Source organism: Amblyomma maculatum, chromosome 7, assembly GCF_055883805.1.
Source record: "Amblyomma maculatum isolate TAMU_Amacu chromosome 7, ASM5588380v1, whole genome shotgun sequence".
Classification (NCBI taxonomy): domain Eukaryota; kingdom Metazoa; phylum Arthropoda; class Arachnida; order Ixodida; family Ixodidae; genus Amblyomma; species Amblyomma maculatum.
In genome coordinates this window covers 127,989,770-128,012,360 of record NC_139350.1, presented here as the reverse complement: position 1 = coordinate 128,012,360, position 22,591 = coordinate 127,989,770, and the positions used below count along the sequence as shown (strand labels likewise).

At 43.2% G+C, this 22,591-nt stretch overlaps 1 protein-coding gene, 1 long non-coding RNA gene and 1 pseudogene across 2 annotated transcripts; 2 read left to right on the top strand and 1 right to left on the bottom strand.

The window, feature by feature from the left end:
* Positions 1 to 200: 200 nt before the first annotated feature.
* On the bottom strand, positions 201 to 4,209 carry LOC146184706 (BEN domain-containing protein 5-like). The gene is made up of 5 exons (XM_084608605.1): positions 4,005 to 4,209; positions 3,191 to 3,288; positions 1,096 to 1,234; positions 923 to 997; positions 201 to 325 (listed from the first exon to the last, which is right to left on the bottom strand). The coding sequence occupies exons 1-5, from the start codon at positions 4,207 to 4,209 to the stop codon at positions 201 to 203; spliced, it is 642 nt and encodes a 213-aa protein (XP_084464731.1).
* Positions 4,210 to 4,444: 235 nt separating this feature from the next.
* On the top strand, positions 4,445 to 4,978 carry LOC146184705 (uncharacterized). Its single transcript, XR_014708428.1, has 2 exons — positions 4,445 to 4,689; positions 4,771 to 4,978. It is a non-coding gene; the product is annotated as an uncharacterized LOC146184705 (long non-coding RNA).
* Positions 4,979 to 5,528: 550 nt separating this feature from the next.
* LOC146184704 (uncharacterized) lies at positions 5,529 to 8,334 on the top strand (annotated as a pseudogene).
* The last annotated feature ends 14,257 nt before the right edge of the window (positions 8,335 to 22,591 follow it).

The following is a 22,591-nucleotide window of genomic DNA, read 5'->3' as shown; positions in this document are numbered from 1 at the left end:
ACGAAGACGAGTATGTTCAAGACTTACATACCACTGAGAAAATATCGAGTATATAGGTCATGATTCTCGCACCAGCACTTTGCATGGAACCTAGCAGTGACACTTAAAAATCAATCTTTATACACCTCTCTCACTTCATGTTTGGTGCAAAATACAAATTTTTAAATATGTGGCAAAGCATAATGCACTATAACAGCAGCTTACTGCTTTGTGCCTTTCTCGATGTCGGCAAGCTTCTCCACTATGAAGTGGTTCAAGTTTTTGGTTGCCATGGTTAAAAGCCCTGGTGGCACATTCTGGCTTGCGAGCCGAGCTCTGTAACATTCTGAAATGAGAAAGTTACATAGAAAATATAATGTGAGTAGCAGCCACCCAAAAGATGCTCCAGCTAGCAGTAGCAACAAAACAGAGCCTCTGCTACATTCTTAACTTTCTTATCTGCTGTTTCCCTTCTTTCAAATTAAAACTGCCATCCAGATACTACACTAAATTTCCAGGTCAAGAGCATGAGTAAGGTAATATAACTGACACATGAACATTTTGCAAACATTAAAATTATCTGACTTTCAATATATGTAAGGATGTTTTAGCAAAATGCTAGATTGCTTGTACTAGCCCTTAAATACAGCAAGGAAATAATGTGCACAGGATGCATGTTTGCATCCTAAAAACTACCAATACTGTTGAGTGCTGGGTGCCCAAGTCTAAAGCCCCCCCCCCTCCCCCCCAACCTAGAAAAAAGGAGTGTAGATGTACACTTGGCACCTTTTTATTCATTGGACAAGCATCTCACAAACTTAATCATTCCTTCCAAGAAGAGTTATCAAGAGCTGACATAATTGATTTGCCAATATGCACCATTAATACTGCAGCAGAATGCGCTAGATTTAGTTACATGGTGAACCATCCAGCAGTTGCTTACCACGCACGACATCCACTTTCCAAGGCGTGAGTGGGGCTTTCGGTGTTTTTTCGGGAAAGCGCGGACATTTTTTGCCTGGACAAAATATGGTTGAGATTATTGTCAACCTGCAACTGTTACAGCGATAAGGGTTCCAGCGAAATTGAGAAAATAATATAAACATATTCGTCTACCCTGTAGTGATCTGTTGAGGAGATCTTCTTTGCTCCAGATGGCCATGACCAGCTCTTTAGCAAATATAGAGTCTTTTTTCTGGTTTCGGATATGCTCCCAAACCTCGTGCTTTAGACACAAGCCTTGCCCAATGTCCACCTGTGGAAAAAAAGTCTATTAAGCAACTTAAGCAACATTTATATACGAAACAATTCATTAGCATTTTCTGAGACCATGTATTTAATGTAAACATCTTGAAACTTACCATATCATCACAGTGGCATGTGCTTCCTAGTCCTCCAGAACTTCCCTCCTTACATTGTTCAAATTGTGCCAAAGGCACATCATTGACAGCTGCCTGGGCTGCACTTTCGACTGGTACAGTGGTAGGCCTAGGCAAGATAAGCTGGCTACCTATATTCAGATATTATTGTAAGCAAAAGTAGAAAATAAACAAATGTTAATCCACAGTGTCAAAAGTTGGTACAGAACAGAAAGCTGAGCATCTTTTTCCCAGACACAGCCAATATGCACAAGGGCTGAGCCTACACATGCTCATTAACTCATGATGCCGGAACTCACCCAATCGTGAGATTTTCAAATATGACATATATACTATCACTCATTAATTGCAAATAAGCGTTTACAGACCCCATTTTACCTTGTTTCAATATCTGATTCACACTGCCAATTTCCACATTAAAGGTATTAAAGCATGTTTTTCACAATGATGTATAAGACATTTTTACACATCTATGACCAACCACGTGCCCTTTCAACATGCCAGACTTGGCCCGATGTTTCTATTTCAGACACTGCAAAACAGTTTACCCAGCCCTTTTAACAAGTTCAATCTGTCACCTCGTGACTTGTTTTCATAGACATTGATTGCTGTGACAGCAGAGTTGTCAGTTATATGGGGTTTTATGGCACAAGAGCAACTATGGCTATGATGCGCCAAACACAAGGTTAGGCAATTTATTATATGAAGTACCTAACAGCAGAGTTGATTGTTGGTCGCAAGAGATGGAAAAGCTATGAAATAATTGCTGCTTCATTGTCTTCACATCAATAATCAGCCTGCCTCAAGAAATGTGAGTGAATGAACTAACAAATATGAACTCTGGCATTGCAATTCTGTTTGGAATTAGAACTTAATGAGCAAAAACATTTTATGCATTAAGTAAATGTAAGTTAAACACTATGTGGTGACCCTTATATATCACCTGCTTTCTATGTCACTTAAGTAGACAACATGCAGTTAATGTCTGCTGTCTGTACATCTTTCACAAGAATGAGGAAAATGATAGGAATCGCTTTATTATTCCTGACCAAATAAAGCAAGTACCCCACCCTATCCACATAAAACAAAAATTACCACTAGATCAAACTGATGTGCAACATTCCAGCCCTAACAAATGAATGACTAGATAAGAGCAGTTGTTGGGCTAGTTGGTGGTTTCGATGATCCATAACTACAGCGTAAAAAACGGGATAGATGAAGAAGGAACACCACGTTTTTTTTTTTGTTTTTTTTTTGTTGCTGTGTGGTGTCCCTTCTTCATCTTTGTTCAGTCTTTTGCACTGTAGTTATGGATTATGAATGATTAGACCAAGAGAACTTTTTTGCTCTCTTCTGAGTGGTGCAACAGTCAGCATATAAATAACCTGAAGCAGCTAACATCATTACAGCTTCCAAGTTTGAGATTAACACTGAATACAATTACTCACTTCCACTAGTGCCGAACTTGTCCGGGATATTTTCCTGCAGCCCCATATTCAATCTACGGAGCTGCAGGATCTCACTATCCTGTTTTTTATCTTTGATTTCAGATGGAGGATAGTGTCTTCCTTTTGTTTTAACTGCTCTTGTAGGGCAGCTATTTGTTGCCGGGCTTCGGGATCAATCTCAAGCCTCCTCTTTTTTGGGTTTGGGCCTGGCTGATGGCTGAGCATTTTTTTTCTTCTCTGGGATGTTCATCAACTCTTCTCTAGGTCCTTCTTTTTCTTTGTGGCTGAAAAGCAGAAAAATATTTCAGCAATAGTTTAATTCCTCCCGAAAATATGCATATCATAGGCACTATACGGAGCCCATGGAAACGATTGTAAACTCACTTCCGGTGAAACATTCTCATCACTGTCACTGGTGTCCACAATCCTATTGACACGCACTCTTCTGCGGCCCACCTTCCCAAGCACGTCTTCCTCAGACTCTGAAAATATTCCATCCAAGCACAAAACTTATAACATACAAAAAATTGACACTGCTGTTGATGGTGCAAATGTTATATAGTCAAAAGCAAGGAAACTGATCACATCATTTCTTCCCCTATTTTTCACTGCACCCTCTCGACACTCTGCACGAGCCATGAAGGTAAGGGGGATAAAGCCAACTAAGACGCGTTTAAACCGATTCACTTTTACTGTATGCATTTCCACGATCATTAAACCAAAAGAAGCATGCACATGGTTCCTTCACCAGCTGTGCAAAGAAATGTAATCAGGTGATGCAGTATCCGAATCCCCCGACTCACGTGCGCTGGACGTGATGCAATTGTATATACAGCAGGCAACAAAACAAATTCCGTTCATGATTAATTTTTCAAGTGTATTAAAAGAAAGTCGTGTAACGTGCCATCTAGTGTACAACTACCAGAGTTGTAGGAAAATGCTTTAAAATCCGTTTCTTTCACAACAGCACCATAACAATGCGTGAGTAAAACAGACATTTGTGCTAGTTAGCGCTTTTCCTTCCTTCTTTTCATTGTTCCCTTTCGCAGTGCTGTTAAGTTTTCGAACACGAAAACAATGCCTGAACTGTGCTGATATATGCTCAATTTGCACTCTTCCCTACTAAGAAGATTAAAAAAAAGGAACTCCAGAAACCTAGTTAATAGCCGCAAAAATGAATAGGCATCAAATAACTTACCTCCCAACATTAAAATTCTCGCCCGATAGTAATCGGGGCTGCCGTCCGCCGCAGTCCACTTGACAGCGTAATAAGCCCTAGACGAAAAGTCCTTGCTGTTCCGAGGGCTAAAATCTTCGATTTCGCCGACTTCCACAACCGCGAACTTCTTATCATCTTCATATCGCACATAGGCGTGCGTTATCTTTGTGCTTTGGGTTGCCATTGGAACACAATTTTTGTCGCACGTGGTGCTGAGAACACGAGGTCGAGCTGCAGTAATGCACAGGAGCAGAAAACGAAATGGAGTAGCTGAACGATGAACATGGCGGTGTATGCATGGCCGGCATGGCAATGTCCCTAGTGTCCCTCTTAAAAACAAACACTTGTAGCATTAAAATTTATATAAAAAATTAATAAACCAGGTATTATTAATGCTTACATATTATTGGAATTTTATTACGGTTAGCTCTACAAAAATTATTTAATACGAAACCTGTGGACAGTATACTGACTGGATCGACATTACTTCCAACATGGCGGCATCCGCATTTTACGTTTTAGATTTGCGAGATGGTTGTGGTTGAGACCGATGATGCCTTCACCACACAAACGAAAAAAGAAGGGACCTTATAAAACCTACCTCAGCCCGCGCACAAAATTTCAACTTCCCAGGTCTACCGCCCGCGCCCTCCACCAGCATGCCGTAAGTTCACTGTGTATGTGCGCTTGCACGCTCTTTTGAACCGAGCGCAGTGCGGGAATTTAATACAACCACTTATTGCAGCAGGGAGCTTCACAAACAGGCTTTTCTAGTGAAGAAGATTCGCCGTGGGATGAGGACGCTGCACCAGAATATAGTACTTCGGAAGTACTGGCATGCAGCGACAACTGCGGTGTACAAGCCAGAGGTGCTGACCATGCTGCCGCAACGAGTGAGCCAGCACCCAACGATGAAAGTGGCGATGCAGGAACATCACATGGACGTGCACTAACATATCTCCATTTGAGCTTGACACTGAAGAAGTTAGTACTTTTAAAATGGCCATTTAAGGAGAGGCGGGCATAGTAATAAAGAAAAATCTAATTTTCAAGTTACAAACATGTCTGATGAAAGCCCAGTTAGTGATATGCAATTTAGATCAGATCAGTTATGCTGCTGTTTCCTTTGTACATTTCTAGAGTTGACCTATTCTTTGCTGGAAACAATGTCAGGAACCTTGTCTGCTGCCACAGAGTCATTCCATATCATGGGTGAATATGCATGTTAGCAGAATGTAGAAGCCACATTGTCATTATTTGCCTTTATGTAGGTCTAAAATAATGTTACAGACTATCAAGGATATAAGCAGCAATTTTTAAACAAGGTGCCCAGTTATGGCTGCTGAAGTTTTCACCCTATCATAATCTCTCCTTTTACATAAAATAAGGTGAAATGCCATTAAAAAGAACAGTTCCTTGCAGCTTATTTGGAAGCGCACCACCTAGCCATAACCATTGGTGCTTTGTTGAGCCCTAAACATGTTGAGGGGGTAGCTTTTTTAACACAATATTGCTTTTTCATTTTTTTTTATATTTCAGCCATCAGTTCCCAAACAACTTGATAAGGAACCTCTCCCCAAGAAGAAATCGCTGTTCAGCCACCTGTTTGAAGACTACATCAATGAAAAGGTTGTTGTGTCAGAGGGGGACATTCTGCTTATGGTTTTAAAGTATGCCTTAAAGAATAGCTTGTCACTAACAGGCCTCACAAGCCTCATAGATATGATTAACCATTTCTTTGAGCATCCAGTCTTGCCACAGTCTCAGTACAGAGTTACTAAACTTCTTGGACAATCAGCAACATCCATGAATTTTATTTTTTTTTGTCCTAAATGCTTAAAAGAGATAAGCCATACAGTAGCAAAGTCAACTTTTCAGTGCCCAAGCTGCAGCACTATGACAAATGTCACCACTCTTGCTGATTTACCATTTTTTGTCATTTTAAATATAGAGTCACAGTTGCAAAAATTGTTGCATAATTGTCAACTTCTTGATTTGACGAAACCATTGCCACAAAGCAGCACATTCTCATATATTTGGGATGGACAGCTATACCGTGATTTTGTCACTGGTACAAAAGAAGTTGGTCCAAGGATCAGTTTTCATTGAATGCTGATGGGATGCCACTTTTCAAATGAAGTGGTACCGCCATTTGGCCCATTCAACTAATAGTTAATGAGGTGCCGCCTGAGCAAAGAATGACAAAGTTGGTTTTAGCAGCATTGTGGTTTGGCAAATAAAAACTAGACATGGCACTATTCCAAGGTGCATTTGTCAATAGTATGGACCATTTGAGCAATGAAGGTTTCACTCTTGAGCGTCAAGGGAAAAGTGAAAAATTCAGAGCTTTCTGCACGTGTTGTGCTGTTGACTCAGTTGCACGGGCACCCATGCAAGGGGTGACACAATTCAATGGGCACTTTGGGTGCAATTTGTGCCTCCAAAAAGGAGAATGGGCTGGGGGCTCAATGAGGTATCCAGTGCAAAGCATTGACCCTGTTGAACGAACTGAAAACCAAATGCTGCTGGATATGGAAACTGCAGAAAAAGAAAAAAAGACTACCCATGGTGTCAAAACATTCTCCCCCTTGATTGCTCTGCCACATTTCAACATAGTGTGGAGTTTTGTGCCGGATTACATGCACTGCATTCTCCTGGGCATAGGCCGTCAATTTTTAGATATGTGGTTCGATTCATCTAGCTGCCCACATTCTATCAGTCGAGAGCAAACGGGGGTTGATAAAAGGTTAATGGCTGTACATCCTCCAAAAATTGTAAGACGCATGCCAAGACCGACCAAAGAGCGGAGGTGGTGGAAGGCCAAAGAGCTGGAAAATTGGATATTATTTTACAGTATTCCAGTTCTTGATGGGATTCTTCCTAAAACATGCCTTCAGCACTGGGGATGCTTAGTAGAAGCACTTCACATTATGCTGAAACGCAGTATTAAACCCTGTGATCTTCATTTGGCTGAAGAACTTCTAGTCGAGTTTCACATACGTGCAGAAATTCTGTATGGAAAAACATTTATGACGTTTAATGTGCATCAGCTCACACACATTGTCAAGAGCATTTGTCACTGGGGGCCCCTGTGGGCTCATTCTGCTTTCCCATTTGAGGCAGGAAATGGCAACCTAAAGGAGGCTGTGAAAGCTGCAAATGGAATTCCCCATCAGGTATGCCGTGTTTTGCAAATGAAGGATATAGCTCAGGAGTTGACCCAGCTGGCTATTGACCAAAAAGTACTTCAATATTGCTCATCACTGGATGCACCAGTCACCCAAAAGAGTGTTCGCACTGCTGATGGCATCCGCTTTTTTGGTAAAGCTACTGCATATGAACAGCCAAACTGTCAAATCAGAAATGGATACAGCATACCTATTAACTCCAAGCAGTATGCAAGAATGCTACTAAATGGATCAGTTCTGACTGACCAAAGATATTCACTGGCTAAGAAAACAAGCAATTCTGTAGTTCAACTGTCTGATGGCTCATTTGGTGTACTTCAAAAAACTGGTATGTGGCAGTGATACTAAGGTTTATGTTTTGCTCAAGCAGCTGAAATGTATTTCTGTGAAGTATCCTTTAATAACAATGCGGCACTTGCTGAAGGTTGTAGCTGAAGAACCAGACATGCTTGTTTTGCTAGCATCAGAAATTCATAGAGTTTGTGTACTCATGAAACTTCATGATACATATGTTGCAGCAACCCCAAGTGCATTCACATTTTAATGCAGGTTAACTGTTTTTGTTGAAAAATTCGAAACAAGCTACAGTGCAGGTCAGCTTCATACTGTGAGTTCACCATATATTGCTCCTGTATGGTCATGAACCATTTTACTATCACCGGTCTACTGATGGATGTTGAGCTTTGGAATATAAGCTGTGATATATTTTCGTTTGAAGGCCCGATGCTACAGTAAAATTCCAGTGGCTGCTTGTTAACTTGATGTATAGTCGTGCCTCGTCAATATGGACAACTCGAATTGTTGACAGTTCTTATGAGGAACAAACTTACATTAGTGGTGCGGGGAGTCTACTTCAATTAGACTCAACTACACTCTGTATTTACACTGCAAGCTTGTTATACTTGGTGGCATGTGCAGAGGCACATTATTTTTTATTATTTCTTGGCAGCCTAATAATACTGTATGTATTTACACCGTGTTAATATTGTTACAGTCCATATGATAAATGAAGATGAGGAACTGAGTAGTAGTTGGATGAAGAAAAAGGAAGTGGGAGTGGAAGTGCCGCCTGTTTTCGTGTGCACCATTTCTTTGGCTCAGAAAGGTTGGTTACATAGAGACAAGAGTGTTACATAATGAAATCCCTCTGTATGGACAGTGAAAATGCATGCAGCCCATGGACCATGTACTTGTCGCAGTAATCAATCTTTTTTTTAAGCCCTCTTGATGCAAAGTATAGCCAGGGATTTAAAATGTTCATATTAATGAGGCATCACGATGTATGACTTCTTGTTTGGGACATGTCTTTCATGAAGAGAGTTGTGTGCTAGCTATAGGTGGATATAACTCAGGTATGTAAGAACTGCTAAATGCCATTCCTCCATGACAGAAAGCAGTCCACTGCTATTTTCTGGTTGCCTAAATAAAAAGCTAACCTCTCTCTCGTTTGGTATAGTCAAATACTTAAATGTGATCCTGTTTGCTGTTCAGAGGATTATTACATGTCACAGGCCACTGGCCATGCCTAGAAACTGCTGTTTTTTTTGTTTGTTTTTTTTTAAGTTTTATCCTACTGTACTGTTGTGCACTGTATACAGTCTGGTCATAAATTATGGTTGGGTGTTGAATTTATTTGTATCCTAGATGATAATGATTTCTTGTAAAAATTTGTTTCCTTGATATGTATACTTTCAAGCTAGTTCAAGAACTCTAAATGTGTTCATGCCGTTTTACTGGCTGATGTTAAATTGCGACATGCATCTACAGTTTCAGTGTGATGTTAAATTGTGACATGCATCTACTGTTTCAATGCCATGTATTACTTGCTTTTGGATTTATTTGGCAGCAGAGTTGTAGTTTTGTACATGTGCTTATGTCATCAATGTGTATTGCGTAAATAAATTCAATGAAAGTCCTATTTTTTGCCTTCATTCATAAACATTTAACAGGTTTTTGGTGTTACCTAAACAAAAACGATAAGTGACATATATGCAGTAAGAGCAGAGTAAAATGCTTAGCAGCTAAGCCATGCATTGAAATTTATGCTTCACCACACAAATGCAACAATGCCTGAAAATAGAAGCATATACACACTCTGCATGCGTCCCTTTCACAGTAAAACCTGCACATGTTCTTAAGTAAATTTGAGTAAATGAGTCCTGTGATGTTTCAGAATTATGATGAAAGTGGCTGCTGAGTATTCAGTTTATCATTTAGAGAACATTTAGAGTCACTTTGAACACATCCAATATAGCACCAAAAGGTAGAGTACTCTAGAAATTGGATATTTCAATTACATTTGGAAGGACCCATTGGATTCTTCCTCCTAATTGGGACGACTCATTGGTTTTCACACTCCCAATTGGGAAGACCCATTGGTTTCCTCACTCCCAATTGGGATCTAAGAAACCATTTGGCCTTCCCAATTGGGAGTGAAGAAACCAATACGTCATCCCAGTTGGGAGTAAAGAAACCAATGGGTCATCCCAATTGGAAATGAAGAAACCAGTTGGTCTGGCCAATACCCATTGGACAAACCATTTGGGATTGGGAAAACCCATTCATTCTGATTGGTGATCCCAATTGGACCCATTGATTTTTTTTTACTGGGCCACTTATGGCCATCTGGCATATAGTTGCGTCGATAGAGAAGACGGTCACGAAGGGCGAAATGCTGCGCTTGACGACGAAGGGCGCGAGGAGCCGGTGAAAGTGACGAGTTCGTTAGAAGATCGATTAGTGACATAAGCCACGGATCCTTGCGCTGTTCTGATGGCATGTCGTCGATGGACAAGGAAGACAAGGCGGAGCTGGAGGCAGGGGACAACGGAGCGTCAGGCGACACTGGCGAGCGAGATAAAGCGTCTGCGTCGGAATGCTTACGCCCTGTACGATAGATGACTCGGATATCATACTCTTGTAGTCTAAGCGACCAGCGGGCGAGATGGCTGGTGGGGTCTTTTAGTGAAGACAACCAACATAAAGCGTGGTGGTCCGTAACAACATCAAATGCGCGCCCATACAAGTATGGCCGAAATTTCTGAAGCACCCAAACAATTGCCAAGCATTCCTTTTTTGTCACCGAGTAGTTGGTCTCGGCCTTGGTCAGCGTTCGACATGCGTACGTCACAACATATTCATCAACCCCGGGTTTTCGTTGGGCAAGAACAGCGCCGAGGCCGGCGTCGCTGGCATCGGTGTGCACTTCGGTAGGAGCAGCCGGATCAAAATGGCACAATACGGGGGGTGAGGTAAGTATCGTGCGCAATTTCCTAAAAGCAGTATCGCAAGCCGGCGACCAGGCAGAAAGATCTTTGTGGGCGCTGAGGAGTCGCGTCAGAGGAGCAATGATGGTCGCAAAGTTCCGAACGAAACGCCTAAAGTAGGAGCATAAGCCTATGAAGCTGCGCAGTTGCTTGATAGATGTTGGCTTCGGGAACTCAGCGACAGCACGGAGTTTAGATGGATCAGGAAGGATGCCATCCTTGTACACTGAATACCCTAAAATAGTAAGTTGGCGAGCGGCGAAATGGCACTTTTTCAAATTGAACTGCAGACCAGCGTCGCTAAGACATTGCAAGACAGTTTCAAGACGAGTTAGGTGGGTCGCGAAGTCGGGTGAAAATGCGACGATGTCATCCAAGTAGCAGAGACATGTGTGCCACTTCAAACCGCGGAGAATATTGTCCATCATGCGTTCAAAGGTGGCGGGCGCGTTACACAGGCCAAACGGCATGACGTTGAACTCAGAGCCCGTCGGGAGTGAAAAAAGCTGTCTTGGGGCGATCGTCTTCAGCCATTGGAACTTGCCAGTAGCCAGACCGTAAATCGATTGAGAAGAAAAATTCCGCTCCATGCAAAGTGTCCAGCGCGTCGTCTATGCGGGGCAGCGGATAGACGTCCTTTCGTGTGATCGCATTAAGTCGGCGGTAGTCCACACAGAATCGAATAGACCCGTCTTTCTTCTTGACTAAAACGACCGGGGACGCCCAAGGGCTACTGGAAGGCTTAATAACACCTCTACGGAGCATCTCATCGACTTGCTCATCAATAATGCGGCGCTCTGAGGTTGATACACGATAAGGACGTTGGCGTAACGGGGCGTGCGTACCAGTATAGATGTGGTGGGCAACAGTTGATGTCCGACCCAAGGATGGCTGCTGGATGTCGAAGGAAGTTCGGAATCGGTTCAGCAAGTCGAAGAGCTTGGCGCTTTGATCTGGAGCGCGAGCACTGTCGATGCCTTTGTCAAAGGCAGCAAGAGGCGATGGAGGAGACGAGGAACGAGGTGGGCTAAGGGCACTTATGTTGTCGGAGATTGTGTCGGCACAGGCGGAGAGAAGCGGCGGGACGGTAACAAAATTTTCTGATCGAACAGGGTCGGCATGCCCAATGCACTCGCCACATTGCAACGTGAGTGGGTAGAACGAATCATTAGTAATTGCTTGTTCGGTGCGTCCGCTTCGTACACTAAGGACGGCGCAGGGCAGTGGAAGACAGCGTCGTGAGACGAAAAGGGAAGATGGGGTGAAGAGCACTGTACAGTCATGAAGAGAGGCACAGTTTATAGGCACAATAGCGGCAGATAAAGGCGGGATATCAGTAGCATCTGCAACGTGGCATTTGGCTTCCCCAAGAACATTAACGGTGGTCGGTGCGGTGCACAGCGGAGAAAGCTCTACTTCGGCACGAGCGCAATAAATTACGGCGCGATTGCGACACAAGAAGTCCCACACTAAAATAATGTCATGAGAGCAGTCACGAAGTACGATAAAACTGATGACGTAGAGAACGTCCTGAATGGTGACTCGAGCCGTGCAGGTACCGAGCGGTTTGATGTGCTCAGCAGTGGCGGTGCGCAAAGAAACCCCGGAATGTGGCAGAACAACTTTTCGTAACAAGCGGCACAGTCTAACGTCAATAACCGACACAGCAGTACCAGTATCTACAAGCGCAAGAGTACAAACATTTTCAATGGTAACTTCTATTAAATTGTTCGATGGCGAAGCAGGACTTTCACGGTTCGACGAAAGCGCAGTTCTTGCCTGCAGAACTGCGTCTAGTGGTTTTCCGGCATTGGCGAGGTGGAACGGCGGCGCATCGGCGGCGGAGAGCGACGGCGCGGAGAGGTTGAGCGGTTGTCATAGGTTGAGCGGTTGTCATGCGAGAAGTGGTCAAGGTGGGACGAGGGCTGAGTGGGCGCACGGAGAGGGGACGGTGGCTGCGTGTAGTTGACCGGGCTCTGATCGAAAGCGTACGGTGCCAGGCGACGGCGGCACAGGCGTGCAACATGGCCAGGGAGACCACATGCAAAGTAAATCGGCCGATTGTCAGCTGTGCGCCAAGGGCGTAGAATAGGTGGCGCACGACGCTGAGTGAAAAATACCCGCTGAGGCGAACCGTACGATAGAAAAGGCGTAGGAGGGGGTGGTCTTTCGGCAACCTCAGCATAAGACAGTGGACTGGGTCCGGGCGTCGGGACAGCGTCGGCATGAATGAGCGGAGCTGCGAGTGGAGCGGCATGAAGAGGTGGTTGTCGAGGGGGCGGAAGTGCTTCGGCAACTTGTTCCTGAATAACCTGGCGTATGTTCGAAGCGAGGTGTGAGCTGGATTGCGGAACGTTTGAAATTAATGATAATTGCCGGGCAACTTCTTCCCGTACGAAGTCTTTGATTTCCTGGATAAGTGCAGAGCTGACAATGCCATCAGACATAGCCACGATCGTGCCTTCAGATTGTCGAGGGACGATACGTTGGCGACGAAGTTCGTCGTAGCTTTGACACATCGTGACAACATCACTTACAGTGCGGGGCTCTTTGGCCATGAGGATGTTGAACACGCCTTCATGGATTCCCATCACGATGTGGCGAATCTTCTGAGCTTCAGTCATCGATGTATTTACACGATGGCACAAATCTAAAACGTCTTCGATGTAGCTTGTGAAGGTTTCGCCTGTCTAGCCCGTTATACTAAGTGGCACGGGCAGAGGCTCTTTATTTTTCTTTCCTTTTCTGCCTCAACATAATATATGTCTGCGCACCCGCTCGCGCAAACGGTGTTCGGCGCGAAGCTTGCGGACCGCAGGACGACCGAAGACATCCACAAAGCGAGATTTGAACGAGGCCCAAGTTGAAATGTCAGCCTCGTGATTTGTGAACCACAACTTTGCGACTTGTGTGAGGTAGAATATCACGTTGTTAAGCTTCAAGATATCATGCCACTTATTGTGGGTGCTTACGCCTTCATACGACGAAAGCCTGTCCTCCACGTCCTGATCGTCGGTACCGCTGAAGACCGGCGGGTCCCGCTGGCGAAGCACCCCGGAGCATGGAATGGAAGGGTAGCGAGGCCGGTGGTGTTAGTGCTGGAGTCAGTCATTGAGGTAGGAATTCGACGGCTGCGGAGCTCCAGGGCGAGGAAATGGAAGAGAAATCCCGCACCTCCACCAAGTGTTAAGCGGGGATCCAGGCACTGGTAACGGGCACTGGTAGCGAGCAGGACCGGAGCGGGGGTGGCCTAGCTTGCAGTCAGCTGGTCCGCAAAATCACTTCCTCTTCCTCTTTCTCGGCGATATTCCCACCTAATCCGAACTTCTTCTTTACAATTAAATTAATTGTGTCCACTCCAGAACTCGAAGCACCATCCTTCTGTGCTTGCGAATGTGTCCATAATTTTGTTTGTCTAGCATAAGGACGCCGGAGGGTGTTCATTAACACTGGAGAGGGGGATGCAAATGTCAGCGGTGGTGCAGGAGGGCATCACCACTGGAGACAAATGTTAACGGGGACAGCATGCTCGCACTGTGCTCCCACATCTTGTGTCCATCGTCGCGTGGGCTCAGACCTTCATTGCATATCACTATGGATGACGACGCACTAGGCCCCATTCGCGGGCAGGGGAGACCGAGAAAGTAACCACTGTTGAGATGGTATAAAAATATGTGCTGTGGTGATTGAAGTGTGTACACAGAGAGTTTGAATGTTATAGAGAATAAATAAATATAAGATGCAAAAAGAAAAATCTTAGCATCCCCTGTAACTTTGTGATGTGGTCATTCCGTAACTTGGCCCCTGAAGCAGAGATGTTGCTTATTATATATATATATATATATAACTACTCGTCGCAGGGTAAAATTACCCGTGACTAAATTGGAATTCTGGGATCGTCACTAATAAAACAAAGAGTAAATGGAAATCAGTAGATAGAAGTATGGAAATGAACTGTTCATTTATGAATGGAGTTGAAAAATGACCAGGACATTTTATTTGTCCTCACCACAGCAGAAGGATTTCTGTTCTTGTGCCAGCGCAATGCCTTTTCTATTCCTTTATGTACTACAGAGCATAATACAGGAAACAGCAGCGGCCAGTTTTTGTTGCGGAAGCAACACTACGCAAGTCGCTGAGCCATTTCACGAAGCCCCTGATGAGCCAAGCTGCGCATGTGCGAGAAGCGAGTGACATCACACGGAGCATACCCAGATAACCATGAATATTCAGAGGATGTCCACAAATGGTCCTAATGTCAAATGTCACTTGTCGATATTGTGTGGATATTGAGAGGATTATTCGATGCAAATAATCATTTAGGGGATATTCTGAAGATATTATTTCGTGGATGTTCTTTCAGTGTATAGAAATCTGGGTAAAGTGCTTAAATGTTTTGAGTGGATGTATATTTAACTTGAAGTTATAGCACAAACATATTGAGCATGTGTCGTCTCATACAGGGGAGAGATGTTTACTTAATGTTTGGTCCTCTTTTTTTTTTCTGAAGGAATTATTTAGGCTATCGACTGGCACATTTTTTTTTTCATGCATGCCAACACGTGCGGAAGACCAAAATTTGCAGCGACTCCTCACGTTGTGTTCACAGTCCCAAACGCCAGAGTTCCGAAACGAGCGCAGTCACAAACGCCAGAGTTCCGAAACGAGAACCAACAACAGAACTCTATCAGCTGGCAGCCTAGTAGCCACGGTCATCGCCACCGGCCGCGCCGCTAGCGCCACCGCCAGCATTGCTGCGGCAGCCGCCTCAGTTTGCTGCGTTGTTTTGGTGGTTCGTTCGCTTGTTTCTTTCTTTTTCTTTCGCGTGTTTGTGTTGTTCTCGCAATGGCGGCCTTTTTGTTGTGTGCTTCACGTAGTCCCGCGCCCAAGTTCGGCCGAGCACCAGGCGACTGTGCGGGAGAACAGCTAAAAGGGTGAGTGTTGATGTTACTGTTTGGCAAACAAAGTGTTAGGGTTCGTTTCTGGTATTGTGCAATTTTAGTGGCGGTGATTTTACCAGTCGGTTATCATTTCGGTTGGGGGCATACATCGCTAAAGATACACGACGTTTAGTTCGAGCTGGGATGATTGAACCGTCCATGTGGGCAAAATACTCAGTGCTGCTTCTTTGCCTCTAGAAAGCAACATGCGTGTGGGACTTGTTAAGTAGGGATGGCAGCCAAGCTAGAGGCAATCAGATGCGATTTTGAGTGTTTAGAACAGCCTGAACTTGAATAAAACACTTTGCAGGGCAGTCCCGCCTCCTACCATATACATTACCTCTTATTAGTAAAGTGGACAGCTTCCTAGCGCAGCTCTAGAAGGCAGTTCCGGCCTTGTCTTGTGATGGTGAAAGACTGCCAAGAGCCGCTCATTCATTGCTACTCTCGAATATATAGCAGGCATTCAAGGGCTTGGGTTTTGTTAGCTATTAAAGTTCTTATCTTTAAATTTACTATGTTTTTGCTCTTGTTTGGGAGTCAACTGCAGGGAGTCTGAATTTAATCATTTTTTAGCATCGTCTAAATTTTTCTTGTGTTCATTCCTTGAAATTTCCTTTAATTTAAGTTGTCATGCTGAGATCCTGGTGGTCTTGTATGTTTTTTCTTACACATGTTGCTTTTTAATTTAAGCTGAATGTTGCCCCGGGAACGCTGGAAGATTGCATCAAAATCCTTTCCACTCTTTGCGAGGCCCAGCATATGTTTACGTTGTATGTATGTGTATATTGTTGCTGTAATTACACCAATGAACAATTTCCTTCCAGGATACCCACCATTTCACTTTTTTTTCCTGTGTATATTAAAAGGGCTGTCTTTATCATTTCTTGTAGTGTGTTTACAAGATGAGTTTTTGCCACGGCTTTTCAAAATATTTTGTGAAGAATAGAGTGCTGTCTCCACAAGTGTGCTTGTTTAGAATATACTGCCAGTGCATTCCGACTGCTGCTGAGTTCATTTTTCCAAGCTCAGATTGCATCAATGAACATGCTTCATTTGCATCATACCCACCATTCTACTTTTTTCATGTTTGTGATAAATGTGCTGCCGTTACTATTGTCATGTATTTATATATGTGCATTTGTATATTTGCAGGTCATCAATGTGCACCCGGGACCTGATATCACAGAGGCAAAGTAAAACATAAATGACCAAATAAACATGACTGTACAACAACAATACTTTTTCTTGGTTATTTTCAGCAGTCGCTGCAAAGTATGAAATCAATTACTTAGTGCACTCTAAATGTATTTAGGGCATTTTTCCCGAAGAGAAGTATATTTGCAGGATGGTAGTAGCGGCACAGTAATGTCCACTCACCCTACTTTATAATAAGCGAGTAATTGCTCAATAATATCCACCCAGGTGGAGCCATATGGTGCTTGGGTGGACATTATTGAGCAATTACTCGCTTATTATAAAGTAGGGTACTCCTAATGCACAACTCACAGCACCAAAAAAAGAGTAATATCCACACAATATCATTTAATGTCTCATCAATATTGTGTGTGGACATGCTGTGGGCATTATATGGGGGTCCACAAGTGTCAAAATGGACATTCCATGGATGTTATGTCAACATAATATCAACTTCTGTAAACATCATATGGACATCGGATATCTATTGGTGGATGTTCTTTGAATGTCCATTGAATATGATATGGTTTTCTGGGTAGCTGTAAAGCCGCATCGGAGCCGCCGCACTCCTCTGCTGCGCAGGTGACTCAGAGGGGCTGCCGCCGCTACCGTACCAGCTGCGCATGCGCCAGGAGGAAGGGGCGTCACACGGTGCACAGCTGGTGCTCCGGGGCCACCGCCGATTCCTCCATGGCGTGGTGACTCAAAGGTACCGCCGCCGCGTTCGCCGCAGATGTTGCTTCCGCAATTCTACTCGGGATGGCCATTGGTCAAACCACAGCTAGTTTTTGTTGTCATTGAGCTTAAAGCTATTTATAAATTTGTGTTTGAATGTGCGGGCATTGCTTTCTACTTTCATTTTTTTTCTGTGCTTTGTAGACAGGAAAATGATTTATTGCACCTGATTTTGTTGCCATTTTCTTCATTTTTCCTTGTTGCTCTTGACAGTTTGCAAAGTGCCGTTAATAGGCATTGGATGCAAAGCAATTGCTGTTTTACTCAAAATGTTTCAGGATGCACAGTTTACTTCCAGCCACTTGCTTTGATGTTCGTGGCTCCACTGGAGCTCTTCATTTCCCCTTTCTAAGTCTTCCAGTAGTTTGATGTTTCCAGCACTTGGTTATACATCTCAGAAAAAAAAAATTAGGAGGACGCTCTTGTTTCATATTAAAAGTAGACTCGTGATTCATGTATCTTCTTAAGAGTAGTGCTATCTGTAGTCCCTCTAGCACCACCCTTTCATTCCATGATTTTTGAGTGTAAAGAGACGCACAGCAGAGGGTTCATTGTCTTTTGTTGGTTTGGCTTTTGTGAAAAGAAATGTATGTTATCTGTCTCACTTCTCAGTAGACACCTATGCTTACAATGAATGGCATGCAATCAGAGGTACACTTATCGTCGGTGTGAATTTCTGTCACAAATTAGCCTCAAACTCGACTAGCAGGTGAATGTTAGATAGGAAGCGAAATGGTGCGCTACCACCCTGAACTCGGCACAGAGAACAGTTGCGCCATAATTTTGATGTGAAGTCATGTGCATATTTTTCTGACACATTTTTATAAATTCTGGGTCACAGCAATGGCTATGCTTTTTCAACCAAATTAGCTTTGTATAGTCCTGTGTAAAGACAGCTGGATGAAACTTTGTTTACCAAAACTATAATTCATTAAGTGGGTAATTTTTTCAGGTGTTTGAAGCAACATCAGAATGACTTTGTCAACAGCCACATGAAAGGAAATACCCTGGCAGAACAATATGTAACACTATAAAGCATAGCATCGATTTGTACAGCGACACCATTGTCATCACGACAGAAAAGTATCTATCAACGCGACTGCTTCTTGAGTCACTGCTCATTCAAATGACGGCACATGGTCTAATTTGGGCGCTGGGCAACTTCCCAGGATATACGTACACTCATTAGGCCCCCTATGCCATACATGAGCCACCTCGTTCATCCATCTGCTTTTATTGTGAACAAGGGAACCTCGTGGGCCCTGGACGTCAATGCTTTTTTTTTCTTTTGCCAATTTTGGCGAGTGTTCGTTTTTCTTCTATAAAACATCACCACGCAATTGTATTGTTGGGTTGATATGCGCCACCCGCTAGTATACAAACTATCACAAATAATGTCATGAGGAAGTAGACAAGTCACCAACTTGAAATTTTTGTAGCCAAATACTTTTGCTACCACACACTGTATTTACGTGTGTGTGCTCTATTTTTATATATTTTTTTGGTAGAAAATTTAAAATATAGAATGTGCAAAATGAATCAGCAGTTGTCAAATAATTGTTTCTTCTAAACATGCCTCGTACACTAGTGATGCACCTTATTTAAAATTCAAAGTCGCTGGTGCAATGTAGTGTCCGGAGGCACTTGGTGTTCTCTTTATTCGAGGAATAGCTCTTATTTGAAGAAGGCTCCGTAGACAGTCTAAATTATTTCTTTGGGATGCACGGTGTACAATGCAGCCCTACAAGAGCTTGTCATTTGTTTGAAGCTCTCTTTCTTTTTTTCCTTTACAGCTGAACACCGAAACAGGAAAAGCCCACAGAATGAATATGGGGGGCATCACTCAGAACTAAACTTGCTAATCTTAGTAATGTTGCATTTGAAAGGAATTCATACCCTGAAGATTGATCTTAAAGTGTTTTCTTCAGAGTATCCGTTGTTGACGCACAGTCTTACTCAGGTAAGTAGGAAAGCATGTCTAGGCATCAACAAAACCTGATATGCTATAATATTAGTATTTGCACTCATATAACACCAAATTGTTTCCTTACTTAGTGCTTATTCAAAGCGTATCTCGCATTATAACATAATGCAAGGCATGTGATTATAGTGTGAATGGATTTTCCCTGGCTCATCAAGATAGGTAAAGCAAGCTCCATTAGTACACTTTCTAGCCACTAGGAGAAGCCAGTTCATTTAGTGACCCTGGGACAAAATGCACAGAAGGAAGGTGGTGGAAGCCATTCACTAAAACAGCCATTCAACTCAACTGCTGGCATTGTGTTGCTACACAAAATTTTTGAAAAAAGTTTAGTAGTTCAGCCGTCATATAGGTTGACTAAACACCACGGAGGTAACAGTATGTGTTTCAGATGCTTTCGAAATGCCAGCATGTGAACAGAGTAGATTCTGTTTGGCTTTAAAAAAATATTTCTGAATAAATATGTGGTTTCAGCAATGGCTTATTGCTTAACTTGCTCAACTAACTTTGTTTTTAGTGCTTGTTGTATCACCTCAAGCCGAATTAATCTCATTGGTTTGAGGTGATACAACAAGCACTCAAAACAAACAAATAGACTCAAAAATACCTCAGCAGCAGCACCGCTGCAATTCAAAATATGAACATACCGAGGCATGTCACTAGTGCATTACATGTCAGGTATGACAGGGATGGTATGACATGTCATACCTGGGCATGACATGTCATGCCACTTAGTTTAACATGTCGTTAGATTGAAACATTGTTTCAAAGAATTCATGTTGAATGAGTATTTCTTTCGTTGGACTAAGCCTGCATCACTATGCAGCACTATGCATCACTTCTTACTCTCACTTTAACTTACCCCCCTGCCAGGGTGGCGCAGTGGTTATGGCGCTCGACTACTGCTCCCAAGGACGCGGGATCGAATCCCGGCCTCGGTGGCAATTTTTCGATGGAGGCGAAAAGCAAGGTGCCCGTGTGCTGTGTGATGTCAGTGCACGTTAAAGAACTCCAGGTGGTCAAAATTTCTGCAGTCCTCCACTACGGCATCTCACATAGCCTGAGTCACTTTGGGATGTTAAACCACACAAACCAAACCAAACATTAACTTATCGATTTGTCTCGGTAAATGCATTCAGCAATCTTCTAATTTATCTCATTTCCTTCAAGTAGCCTCAGAGTGCTACCTCAAGGTTTATGAAGTTCAATTTTGACTTAGCCAAGCTTGCAGTCTGTTGAAAGACTTAACCCATCTTTTTGTAAAATTTGCCATTGATACCTTCTTTTTAGAGATTACTTACTGGTACCAGTGTCTACACATTTTCACGGTCATTGCCAGTTCGAATTTTTGGTACCTGAAAGCCACACAAACTTCAAACTTGAATTTTGAGACTAGCATGAAATAGAACTGCCTTGCTGCTTCTGTCACCATAAAAAAACGTCTGGGCAGGACACTGGGTAACAGGGTCAGTTATTTTTATATATTCAGTGCTTTATTTATTGAGTAGTGTACGCGGAGGCAGGCTGTAGTTTGCTTTTAAAAGTTGAGCTAAGTAGGTTAGTGCTGCAGAAGACTGCTGTTTTGTCAATGGTGGTGACAGGCAGGAGGGAAGAGGCAGGAGGGTTCAGCCTTGCATTAAACATGTCAGAACTAGCAAGTAGCTCTATGTATTCATAAGGTATAGTCTGAATAAAATATAATTCCTAGTACAACCCAGGAAGGTTTCTTAAGGAGGTCTCAAGGATTTCACTAGCAATGTACTGCTCTCGACTGTGCCTCTAATTTCATGAATTTTCAGGCAACAGCATATGAGCAACACTGTTCAGAGATGTCTCATGCTCATGAGAAACATGGGCATACTAGGAGAAAATGCCATATGGCATCCATAATGACATAGCTCGAGCAATGCTTTACATTGCATGTGTGAAATCCATTGTCCACTCTTGAGAACATGCATTTGTCAAATGATGAGTAAAATGTGTGCTTCAGTTGAGTCACCATTTAGCAATTTGGAAGGGTCAAGAAATGAGGACACCAACATTTTATTGTGCTAGCCAGACAGGCTATTATTTTAATACTTTTATTTAAAACAGCATTCATAGGGAACTGCATGCAACACTCTAATAAGCATGACAAGTTGGAAAAACACCTGGTGTAAATTACAACATGAATTTTGGTAGTCTTGAAGTAGCGTTGATGGGCTGGCATCGTGGTGATGTTAACTCACTTCTTCATCCTGGTTGCAGAGGCAAAAGAGGAAACAGGTAAACAGATAAACAGCAGAGAAAGGAAAGTGTCAAAAAATTAAGATTTGTGCATTTGCTCCACTTTGTGTGTCATACATTTCGAAGCCCCTGCATCATAGTGGTGGCATCTGCATAGCGTGCCACAGGTGCAAGGTTCAATCTGCAGCCCCACCTAATGCCTGCTGGTAACACAACGGGTGCAGGCTCTCTTGTGGCCCAGTACTCGGCATCTCTGAGTGAAATGCATGAGATGTGGATTTGTGGCCCCACTTTGTGTGGACGAAAACCACCGTTTGTAATAGCCCTATTCAGGCAAAGCTGGCTTTGCACTAAAAATGCATAAATCATCAATGCTTTCACAGCTGAAAAGCTGGTAGGCACCATTTGTCACAAGCACTGTGCAGCAGTCATCCTTTGATCTTGCGCCATCTCCTGGGGTATACACACCGAGTGAAACTTTATCTTTGGACTCCGCAAGCATATTTAGGTGCACACCGGTGGGTGTGCTAACTCCTTATTTGGTTTGGCTTGGTTTTTCAGATTTAATGTCCTAAAGTGACTCAGGCTACGAAAAACAGTAGTGTAAGGCCCCAGAAATTTCGACCACTTGGGTTTCTTTAACATGCGCTGACATCACACATTAGAACCCCAGGTGGTCGAAATTTCCAGAGCCCTCCACTACGATGTCTCTCATAGCCTGAGTCACTTTCGGGCATTAAACCCGACAAACTTGACTGATTTCATTTTGGCACATGGCACCCCAAACTTGCTATTCCAGCTGTGTGAAAAACAATAAGTGCACGGTTAAACAAGGAGCCACGTGGTCCGATATACAACTCCAGTTTTCTTGAACAAATCTTCACGTGTGATGCAAATGTGAAGTGCTGTAAAAGATTTATAAAAATGTTTAAGGAAATGGTCCACTTTTCTATTGAGCTACAAAATCTTTTCTTTAATGTTTGTCCTTGGCTTACATTGAGTAGTTAAGACTGGCATAAAAAATGGATGAGGA